This window comes from Syngnathus floridae, chromosome 10 (genome assembly GCF_059516105.1).
Source record: "Syngnathus floridae isolate MCC-2025c chromosome 10, RoL_Sflo_1.0, whole genome shotgun sequence".
In the NCBI taxonomy this organism is placed as follows: domain Eukaryota; kingdom Metazoa; phylum Chordata; class Actinopteri; order Syngnathiformes; family Syngnathidae; genus Syngnathus; species Syngnathus floridae.
The window spans coordinates 1,096,626-1,106,862 of NC_142422.1; the positions used below are offsets into that span (position 1 = coordinate 1,096,626).

A 10,237-nucleotide genomic window follows, 5' to 3' on the forward strand; every position below is an offset into this window, starting at 1 on the left:
GCCTGCTTATGACGCTCGCTCGCTCGCGGAAGAGAAGGCGCCGCGGTCAAAGTACTTATCTGATCAAATCAACAATGCCTAACTAGTTTTATCTCCAGAGTCCGGTTAGTGTCATTTGGTGCCAGTTTGTCTGTTTATGCAACAGTGTTGCGTTCACCTAAAAAAAATAAAAAAAACTTTAGTGGAATAAAATAAAATAAAGAAGACTCCCTTTTATTAGGATTTTAATTGGAAAATAAATGCCATTGATGTCTCAGTCCGGTTGTGATGAGGTGTCATTCCTAGTTGTTGTAGTGGGGTCTTCTAAGTTGTCCAGTTGTTTCAACTGAACAAAAAAGAAGAAGAAAAAAATCCATATATTTGCATTTCAGGGATCTTACATTGAACTTACAGAACGAACTTCACCGAAACCTTCCACCAGAGGGTGCCAGAGTAACAATTTCACTCTTTGGCAGCAAAATAACAACAACGTGCCAAATGCCAAACCGCAAATTTGCGGAAATTCACAGTACCTCGACATATTGTCCAAGCCAGTCCATCAGTTGTGTGACTCGGCTGTACACGCCCGGCTTATTGCGCCGTCCGCAACCCTCGCCCCAGCTCACCACCCCCGCCAGCCTCCACTCACCCCGGGCTGTCTCACACACCAGAGGACCCCCACTGTCGCCCTAAAATCACATGGTCGATACTTATTCACGATTCTTCAACGCGTCTGATTCGATTTACCTGGCAGGAGTCCACCCCTCCCTTCAAGGAGCCGGCGCAGATCATCCGAGGTGTCACGTGAACGCCGTAGACGCTCGGCTGGCGGCAGATTGACTCAGCGATGACCTTCACCTGAGCTTGCCTGAGCTCATCCGACACAAAACCTGACCTCACAAAAACAAGTTAACCTCAGTTTCCGGTACTTCATCATCAGCTGTCAACCATGTCAGACTGCAGTGTATGTTTCCGGTACTTCATCATTAGCTGTCGATCGTGTCAGACTAACACACCTCCTTCCTGGACGGACCCCCAGCCCGTGATCCAACATGGTGCGCCGTTAAGGAAGGAGTCGTCGGGATTGGGCAAACAGACCGGGCGCACCCCACCTACAAATGTTGTGCTATAACGTCAAATGAGACATGACCTGCCTGCCAAAAAATGCACCTCGTTGTTCTTTTAGGCAAGAATTGCTTTCATTACATCAAATCAAATGATTGTATTGACTTTGTTTTGATGATTTCATTTACTAAATGCTGTCAAATCAAACCTTACCGTCCATATCGATGTCAACGATGGTGCGCAGGAGGCCGATGTCGTAATCGTTGCTGCGCGTGTCGTAGAGAGGGTGGTAGAGGACCTGAAGGGCTCGGTAGCGTTTCCCCAGGGAGTCGTCGGCGATGCTGACGGCGGAGACCACCGCCTGCCAGTCAGCCACCTCCAGCATGTTATTTCTACAGGAACAATATCATGATATCATAATATCAATATCATCTTGACATCAGGTTTCTTCTTGTTGTAAACTTTATCCTCACTTACTCGACAAAGCAGTGAGCCGCCGTGACGACCCAGCACGGCGAAACCACGGCGCCCCCGCAAACGTGCTTCCCTCTCCAGTGCAAGCTGGCCTGCCAGCGCCACCTGTCCGCCGCCGCCAGCGTACCCCCGACGATGCGCCTGCCGTCGCCGACCAAACCTGGGCATTCTGGGGGGGGGCAAAGACTGAATCGCTCAATATCGCGCCGAAAAGGTATCGTAACGATTCATCGATGATCGTGAATATCAATTTGATCTTCGATGAGTTGCCGATTATTCGTGGCAGCTGCAAAGTATATCAACAAAATCATGTTCTTGTACCTGCCGTGATGTTGACGATGTGGCTGCTGACGGGGTTCTTCGACAGGGACGGCTGTTGGGTCGGAGTGCTGCAGTTCCCCTTCACGCCACATGAAGGCGACGAGGATGGATAAAGTAGAAACTTGACTATGTCGGAGACAGCAGCAGAGAATAAAATGAGACGCAGGACCGACCAAAAGTGTGTCACGATATCGAATTTTTCATGACATGGTTACCTAAGAGAGCGAAGGCGATGACAAGTTTGACAGCGACGGACACGCTCACGATGAGCAGCAACTCGCGAGAACAACACGCTTGATGAGTATCTGCTCATACATATGAAGGAAATCAGTCAATCAAAATCTTACATGCAACAATGACACTTTTGGAACAACATTTGGGCCGCCTACCTGGTTCTTCACTCGGGGGCTCTTTGGCGAGCACGAGGCCTATGGACCCCTCGTCTACGGGTCGTAAAGTTGGCGGCAACGAGGATGAAGACTGAGGCAGGAGCGTGACCACCGTGGGCGAGACCAAGGAGGAGATGCTCTTCAAGTCAGAAGAAAGCTCTGGAGGGGAGCATGACGACGACCAGTCCGGTGAACTTCTTGTTTGGACCTTCACGTCCATATTTGGGTTGTCACTTCCTGTTGATCCATCTATTTAGTTCGAGTAAGAGCTCCCACCTGATAGTTGTCTGAGCGAGAGAGAAGGTCAGCCTCTTGAATTGAAACACTTCACGGCAACGTGGCTTTCTTCTCGACTCTTCACTAATCCCCTTTTTGTGACCTCCCTCTTCCGTTACATTCAGGTGTGGTCGGTAACAGATACGCGGCTCTGAAATATGCATGGAGATAATTGTGTGGCTCCGAGTCCCACGTTAACAGCAGCTTGGCTTACGTAAAGCAGGCCACTTCATTAAGCACACCTTCACCCATCCTTATGTTGAGAAGAGGCCCAAATCGTTTCCGACACGTGAAAGAAATCTCACAACGTGACAAAAAAAAGATGCATTCAAAGAGAAGAAAAATGGAAAAATCCAGTTTCATGTCAAATGAATTATTTTCTCAAAATGTCTGCCCCAAAAAATATTGGATTTGTATACAAAGGAAAATAAGATGACTAAAATCCACTATTTCAAAAAATAATTTGGTGCATAATTCTAATCAAACGAATGGATAATAGCGGTTTGATGATATTGAAGTAAATGCACAAATGACATATTCACATGTACGTACATGGTTTCTCTTTCCACCAGTTGTAGCAAATTTTTGCATGCAAGCAATGTGCAGAGGCCTGCTACTTCCTCCTTCGCTGTTGTGGGAGGGTGTTTTCAACCGCACAAGGAACATCATCATGCACACTTGAGCCTGCATGAAGCATTTGCTGCTCTTGGCTCCACCGCGATGGCGCTCCCGCTCCAGCAGTACATCGCATCCCTGGACAGCGCTTGTCTGCCCAGAATCCTCCAGGTCTGCTCAGGGGTCTACTTCCAAGGTAGGTTTCATTTGTGGGCAAATGAACGCTTTCAAGTCTCCTCTCCTATTTCTCTTTTTTTTAATTCTAAGGCTCTGTCTATGAGATTTCTGGAAATGAGGTGTGCTTCTCCACCGGGGACATCATCAAAGTCACCGACATCAAACTCTCATCTGTTTGTTGCGAGGACGTCAGCGACAACGAGACCTTCGAGCTACCCGTCGACCATGAAGGTGCCAAAAAAAAGATAGTATCATATATATGATATAGTAGTAGAAGTAGTCAATAGGTCCATTGTTTTCTCAGGCTTGTTAAAGGTGATCCCAGAGGAGATGCCGTACAGCACAATCGAGGAACTGGTCAAACTCAGGCCCGTGAGCTTAGAAAGGAGTCTCCCCGTCACATTCACCAGCTCCACCGTGGTGGAGTTGGCTGACGTCACGCTGGGGACAGGCAGCGTCCTGACTTTGCTCGCCGTGGCGGAAAAGGACAAGCGGTGTCGCTGCCGCATCCTGGTCGGCCCGGGGCAGGCCTCGGCCGAGGTGGACGTGCCGCTGGGGACGCGTGGCCAGTTCTACGTGCACGAGAACGAAGAACGCTTCACCCCGAGGGACATTGCGATGTCGCCGGGCCTGCGCAGTCAACGCTTCCGTTTTGACAACGCCGCCATGTGCCAACGCACGCTGGTCCTCAGCCCTGTCTACCAGATCAGCGCCATCATGAACAGTGAGCAATTTCCCAAAATTTCAGGAGTCCTTTATAAGATGATCCAAACTTGTCTTCTCTTTGTGGCTGGCAGTGAGGAAGAACGTTCTGCAGTTCCCGTCCACCTTGGCGATGGATGTGGTCGATATCACCGACACGTGCGAGGACATCAGCTTTGTGGTTCCTCTCAGCTTGCAGGAAGTTCACTCCCAGCCGGATCTAACCTTCCCCGTGGTGGTGGAGGTTGTGGAGGCTCCTGAGACCTGCTCAATGTTCAAGTGCAATTGGCTGCCGCAGCTCCAGACGGGGATCCAGATGATCTTCCACGGAAAGACAACCTCGCCCATGACTATCATGTCCAGCGTGACCAAGTGCAAGGCGCAGCAGTACTTCATGGTATCCGAGGAGTACGCGGGGCGCTTCCGCAGACGTCCCCGGGGCTTCGACTCTGTGTACGAGCTCTACGCGGCAGCCGCCCAAACTCCGGGATTAAAAGTATCTGCCACGAGAAACTGCGAGGAAGTGGAAGAGGAAGGCTTTCCCGGCCTCTCCATCGGCGAGCGACTCGAAGTCATCGGATGCCAAAACGTCCAACTCCCGGGCGGCCAGGTCGACGCCGTCGTTTGCCACGCCCTTGGCGAGGAGGACGACGAAGAAGATGATGACCAAGATGGAGAAGGGAAGACGGAGAATGTCATTTATCTGCCTTTGCATATGCAAGGCCATTTTGTGGAGCTGCTGAGCGACAAGAAGAAGTACAAGCTCAATCAGCTGGGCAAGAAGCCTCCTCTGGATGTGAAAGCTGTGACCCCGGACCCCGGGCTGGAGAAAGACCCTCTCGTTGACTTTTCCTGTCTCCGAATACAAGGGGCCACCCTGGAGCCCACCGTCCGGGCCAGCTTTCTGCACACACCCAACATCTGCTTTGAGATCCCAACCGAGAGACTCAGCATGAACGTGGTCTGCACCCAGCAGCCGCTCCCGTGGCCCCCAAACCAGGTCCCAAAATGCAGCGTGGAAAGTGTCACAGAGGTGACGGACAAGTTCTTGCACCAGTTTCTAAAGGAGATGCATCCCGCTACAAGTCCTCCTCCTAGACCCCCAAAAAGGAATCTATCGATGCCGAGAGCAAACAAAACCGTCCTGACCAAAACGTTTGACGACATGACCATCAGAAGAAGGAGTTCCTCGCCGTTGCCAGCTATTGTAAGTAGCATTTACAATGCAAGTTATTTAAAAAAAATAATAAAATAAAATTATATATATAGAGCTATATAAAGATATATCTCTATATATCTCTATATATAAAAGATAAGTATAAAAAGTGCTTTGCAGACACATAAGTTGACACCTTATACTATCAGACTAGAACGTCTCAGCTAATACCACTGTGAACCTGTCGCACATTGAAAAACCACAAAGTTCCTCTTTCTTTCTACCCAGCCGGCAAGCGTGCGCTATCGGCCGCCACCATCTGCACCAAGTAAGCTGGAAACGATCTCGCTTCCAAACGCCGTGCCCAACACTTACGTCGGCGAGAGACACCACTTCCAAAGTGAGCCCCAAAAATGGGGAACCTGACCACCACGTTCCAGTCAACTCGTCCTAATTTACTTTCATGTATTAATTCTATTCATACGCCTTATCAGTGGTTCAAAAAATATCATCGTAATGACCAACACACTAAAATTGCTGTAGTGGTGCCATGAGATATAAGTTCAATTCATTCTGAGGCTCAAAAATAATAATTGATTCGTTGCTGATTAATCAATTAATTGTTGCACATCAAATACAGTATATATATATATATGTATATATATATATATATATATATATATATATATATATATATATATATATATACACACACACACATTGCATTAGTCCTATTTTGTACACACAATAAATGAAAACAAACACTTCAAATAAAATCTCAATTCAAATGTATATAAGTTAGATATAACTGTACTTAAATTTGCTGTAGTGGATTACAAATAACACAGTTTGTACATTTAATTTGTAGTCTTAGTTGTGGCACATGACCCACAAGTACCATGGCAACTATTGCAACTACTAACGATGCTAATTTTGTGAGCTTGAATGTTTTAGCTTGTGTCCCCTCAGATCCATTATACGAAGAGGATAGCTCCGACTAGGAGAATGAGGAAGACGTGCTCGCAATGACGCTGAAGAAAGCTCAAGAGAATGTTATGTTCTACTAAAGTAGATTTAATAGTGTCGCTACTTTTGGTATGCACAACATGACCACTAGGGGGAGTGTAATCCATATTACTCCTATATGTCGATGAAACAAAATAGCTGTAATACATTTGAATAAGACTAAGTCTTTTTTGACAGAGCTGTTGCTGCACCGTTTCTGTTCAAATATATTGTTTAAAAGTTTAATGACCATAATATTGATGCCAGTTTCATTAGTTCCTAACTACCAAACTGACTATTTATTTGCAGAAAACGTAATCGAAATATCTTGTCTGATTTTTTAAATACCCCTTGATTTGTGCATTAATAAGACCGGTCATGAGCTGAGAACAATGGTATTTTATCTAAGGTCACGCAAGATGTTTTAATAGGAAATGAAGTTTTTACAATTACAAATTTTGTGGAAATAAAGACTAAAGGTCACAATCGGTTGACTTGTAGTGGTCTTCGTCGATGGTGGAGAAGATGTGACCCTCATTGCTCAAAAACTCCACAACTTGCCTGCGGGAAGATAATTAAGTGTTGATGAATGAATTTAAAATTGCAAAATGGTGGGAAAACTTCAGTGCAATTTGATTTGGTCAGAAACATTTCTGAGAATTAGAAAATTTGCTTGTGGCAGTCACGCTTCATGCACTTCCCATAAAGCGTGACTGCCACAGGCAAATTCTCAAGTCAAGTGTGATGTTGCTATGGCTGACTTCTGCAAACTGAAAATGTTCTGTCATCATTGATGCTCGCTATACTAACATTAACTCATGAATATGTCAGTTGAAATATTTTTTTTCCCTCCCAGGGCAAGCTTGTTCAATAGGAGGACAGAAAATAATTTCAAATAAATTTAACAACATCAAATAAAATACCCCACCCCTTCAAATTTGTGGTATATTTTTAGAAAAACAAATCATCTGAAAGCCAACGTTATGAGTAATGTTTTAAGTTTGAACTATTCAAAGTATTTGGGAGTTATAGTTTGTGCTGTATTTACAACTGCTACTTGCGGCAACTTTAAATGGTGGTGAAAAAAAATAATAATTTTGATGCGTCATATGTCTGTCTCAAAGTCTCTTACTTGATGGCCATTATGCTGATGTTGGGCAGCCTGGTCTTCAAGTCATGAAGGCCGATGCCTTGTGGATCCGGACAGCCTTTGATCAGACTCAGCACCTTGACGCCCACAAAGGAAGTTGAACACGTCAGGCGGCGTCACGCCCGGCCGGGTGAGGTCGTTGCGCCTGAGCGCTGCTTACCTGGTTCTGATTGCTGCTCAAGCCATTGTTGACCATGTCGCGTGCACCCGCGTAGCCCGAGTCCATGCTACCGCTAGCGTAGCTCTGCGGCATGGACGACGCGTAGCTGCTTGTTCCGAAACCGGCCTGGACCCAAAGACAAAAACCCTTAAAATCCGTAGTAAAACATTTGAAATGTTCAAAAGTTTATGTGCTTTATGCTAACAATGCTGCCAACATTTTTTTTTTGTTCTTAACCACTTAGGATAGCACCATTAGCATGTACTGTTGAAAAACTAGCATTAGCATCAAATTGCAACAATGTTACAAGACTCAAATTAAAATGAGCAAAAGAATGGTCTGTTTTATTCTGCAAAGCGCTTTTAGCATTGTTCAAGCATTTATTTTGTGCGAAGTTCCCTCACCGAGGTTTGCGGCTTGCTGAGCGCCATGTGCGCCTGGACCACTTCCAGCATGTGTGACGTGATCTCGTTCATGTCCTCCAGGGCCCTGACGCGAAACGCCACCACCGACTTGTGATTCTGCATGCACACGCACACACAGCTACACTTTCCCCGTCTTTGCATTGCTCTTTATTTCCATCAAGGGACGTCATTGTGGTGGTGGCTTTGTTTATTGGTTTGTTCAACTTTTTACTTTTTGACAACATGCACACTTCACTCATGTTTTTTTTTTTAATATGAAGTGTTCATTTATTAGACTATTTGAGGTTACTCCTGCTACAAAAGAATACATTTAGCATAACCCCTGCACAAGAAAAAAAACAATCTAAACACTAAATGCGAGCCCAAAACACAACCGAACGTGCACTTTCACTGTGCAGGAAACAGATGGTGGTTTGCTGCCACCATTTGGTGGCCAAGTGGCAGAAGATGGAAAAACTGCTGATCACGAGATAATATCAACATTTTTTCCCTGTGTATGTAAGGCTGAACTTTCAATAAAACTTGTGTTGAACTCCACAAATTGGACCACTATTGGCTATGCTTGGTCGCGTAGCTTCTACTCGTCATGGAGCCTTACCTGAAAGGAGCGCACGTTCCCCGAGACTTTGACGTACGTGCCGGGAGGTAGCACGGTGCTGTCCGCGCTGGGGTCCTTGAACCAGAGACCAAACTTAACAAGCTGCTTGACTACCAACACCTTTTCACCACATCACACATACTTTTGAGAAATATTCATACCTCCATGTCCACCCACATCTTCACATCCATGGGAGCACATGTCATGTCGTCCACCATGTATTGGATGGCAGTCATGGTTTTGTCAGTACTTCTAATGATTCCGACAATGGTTACCTGCATTAGCAAACACTTGTTTTAGTATTCCAGGGAAACATGAAACGAGGGGGGGCAAAATGTGCCACCTCACCTGGGACACTTCTACTTCGCCAATTTTGAAGGACTCGTCCGAGTGGTTGGCAGACAAAATCTGGGACACGGTGCAGGGGATGATCTGTGAGCTTCTGGTTCTCTACGACACGTACGCACAGACACAAAGTTTGATAAGAACCGTGGCAACCAACACCTTGTAGTTTTAACAGAACATCAGGTGTGCTGCAAAAAGGTCTTTTTATTTTATTATATTTACAGCACATAAGAGTTCATGCAAAAATGTAGACAAAAATATCAGTCTCGTATAAGGTTCTTGACAGCGATAGTTTTGTAGAAGTAAGTCACCTTGTAAAATATTACTCGAGTTTAAGTCTTATTAAATGAATGCAATTTGTTGTACTTTATCAGGTCTCAATTTCCAGTTTGTACATTCGTTCCAAATTTCCCTGACGTTACCTTTTTCTCTCCCTGGGACAAGGAGGGTGACGCAAAGCCGCCGGGCGACTGAGTGTAACCCCCAACCATACTCGACTCACTGTAGCCTCCTAAAAACAACAGAAAAAACAAACCATGTCATCCATTTAAGGACGTTTACGTTCTTGTGAGCACGTCAGACAGCATGTTCGGCTCGGCTAATTCAAGACGCCATAAAAGGCCAAATGGATGATTTTCGTTAGCTATAGCCTAAAAACTTCGCGTTTCGAGTCAACGTCCGGGCGTCACACTCACCCTGGTTCCACATTTTATGCGAATAGGGGTCGTAAATATACTTTTATGAAATGCAAACAATAGTTACAAGGGATGCAAATAATTCAACTTTCTTCCTGGAGTACTCTGGCGCGCGAGCGATTTAACACAGCGCGCATGCGTCACGTACTATTCCCGCGAAGCTATAACCTTGTTTAGTCGCGCCCTCATCTTTTGTCTGTCAGACCCTTCAACGTTTTTTAACAAAAATTCGAAGATATATTTGAGCAAAAAAGTCACATTTTTTGACCAACTCAATCTTTTGTTTTTGTAAATGAAAATGTACTTCAGGAGAAAACATAAAACAAAGTGCCTGACAGTCAAATTCAGGAGGAAATATATTTAAGTTCCTATTTCCGTTTGTCTACGTTGCCTTTACCGGAAGCGAAACGCGCAGCGGTTCACAAACAGCTCCACGTACTTTCCCTCTCAAGACGACGAGATTCAGATTTTTTTTAACCATGAAAATGTAAACGTAAAAAAAAGGAACCGTCTTATATTAAGATTTAAACTCAAGACGCCACAAAAATATCACAAGATGAATCAAACTTTTGTAACGTCATTGTTTGTCATGGTCATTTCATTTTATTTATTTATTTATTTATTTATTCATTCATTCATTCATTCATTCATTCATGTTTAACCATTTAAATTCAACTTTAGATGGCACTGATAAATCTCTGGATA

General features: G+C 45.0%; 3 protein-coding genes across 5 annotated transcripts; 1 reads left to right on the forward strand and 2 right to left on the reverse strand.

Annotated features, from left to right (window-relative positions):
- On the reverse strand, positions 1-3,326 carry LOC148391564 (transmembrane protease serine 3). 3 transcript variants are annotated; one of them, XM_088387433.1, is made up of 10 exons: positions 3,057-3,326; positions 2,229-2,655; positions 2,055-2,144; positions 1,840-1,965; positions 1,522-1,687; positions 1,258-1,436; positions 996-1,091; positions 727-869; positions 513-668; positions 1-325 (listed from the first exon to the last, which is right to left on the reverse strand). In XM_088387433.1, the coding sequence occupies exons 2-10, from the start codon at positions 2,446-2,448 to the stop codon at positions 254-256; spliced, it is 1,248 nt and encodes a 415-aa protein (XP_088243559.1). In that variant the 5' UTR covers positions 2,449-2,655; positions 3,057-3,326; the 3' UTR covers positions 1-253. The 3 variants fall into 3 exon arrangements, with proteins under 3 accessions (XP_088243559.1, XP_088243557.1, XP_088243556.1); XM_088387431.1 differs by having other exon boundaries at positions 2,747-3,106; XM_088387430.1 differs by having other exon boundaries at positions 2,229-3,106.
- Positions 3,129-6,645, forward strand: themis2 (thymocyte selection associated family member 2). Its single transcript, XM_088387428.1, has 6 exons — positions 3,129-3,315; positions 3,387-3,527; positions 3,601-4,020; positions 4,094-5,205; positions 5,443-5,554; positions 6,124-6,645. The coding sequence occupies exons 1-6, from the start codon at positions 3,225-3,227 to the stop codon at positions 6,153-6,155; spliced, it is 1,908 nt and encodes a 635-aa protein (XP_088243554.1). The 5' UTR covers positions 3,129-3,224; the 3' UTR covers positions 6,156-6,645.
- Positions 6,558-9,695, reverse strand: rpa2 (replication protein A2). Its single transcript, XM_088387442.1, has 9 exons — positions 9,533-9,695; positions 9,260-9,348; positions 8,841-8,942; positions 8,654-8,767; positions 8,493-8,567; positions 7,874-7,990; positions 7,470-7,595; positions 7,292-7,386; positions 6,558-6,720 (listed from the first exon to the last, which is right to left on the reverse strand). The coding sequence occupies exons 1-9, from the start codon at positions 9,543-9,545 to the stop codon at positions 6,633-6,635; spliced, it is 819 nt and encodes a 272-aa protein (XP_088243568.1). The 5' UTR covers positions 9,546-9,695; the 3' UTR covers positions 6,558-6,632.
- Between the last annotated feature and the right edge of the window lie 542 nt (positions 9,696-10,237).

What these genes read in the sequence shown, in the direction of transcription:
- LOC148391564 (XM_088387433.1), bottom strand. Translation starts at nt 2,448, where the DNA reads ATGGACGTGAAGGTCCAAACAAGAAGTTCACCGGACTGGTCGTCGTCA. An exon ending in GCCCCCGAGTGAAGAACCAG is followed by an intron (nt 2,145 to 2,228) that starts GTAGGCGGCCCA and finishes ATGTATGAGCAG; the next exon opens with ATACTCATCAAGCGTGTTGT. An exon ending in CATCGTCAACATCACGGCAG is followed by an intron (nt 1,688 to 1,839) that starts GTACAAGAACAT and finishes GCCCCCCCCCAG; the next exon opens with AATGCCCAGGTTTGGTCGGC.
- themis2 (XM_088387428.1), top strand. Translation starts at nt 3,225, where the DNA reads ATGGCGCTCCCGCTCCAGCAGTACATCGCATCCCTGGACAGCGCTTGT. An exon ending in GATCAGCGCCATCATGAACA is followed by an intron (nt 4,021 to 4,093) that starts GTGAGCAATTTC and finishes TGTGGCTGGCAG; the next exon opens with TGAGGAAGAACGTTCTGCAG. An exon ending in CGAGAGACACCACTTCCAAA is followed by an intron (nt 5,555 to 6,123) that starts GTGAGCCCCAAA and finishes GTGTCCCCTCAG; the next exon opens with ATCCATTATACGAAGAGGAT.
- rpa2 (XM_088387442.1), bottom strand. An exon ending in GCGAAGTAGAAGTGTCCCAG is followed by an intron (nt 8,768 to 8,840) that starts GTGAGGTGGCAC and finishes TTGCTAATGCAG; the next exon opens with GTAACCATTGTCGGAATCAT. An exon ending in TGAGCAGCAATCAGAACCAG is followed by an intron (nt 7,387 to 7,469) that starts GTAAGCAGCGCT and finishes GTGGGCGTCAAG; the next exon opens with GTGCTGAGTCTGATCAAAGG.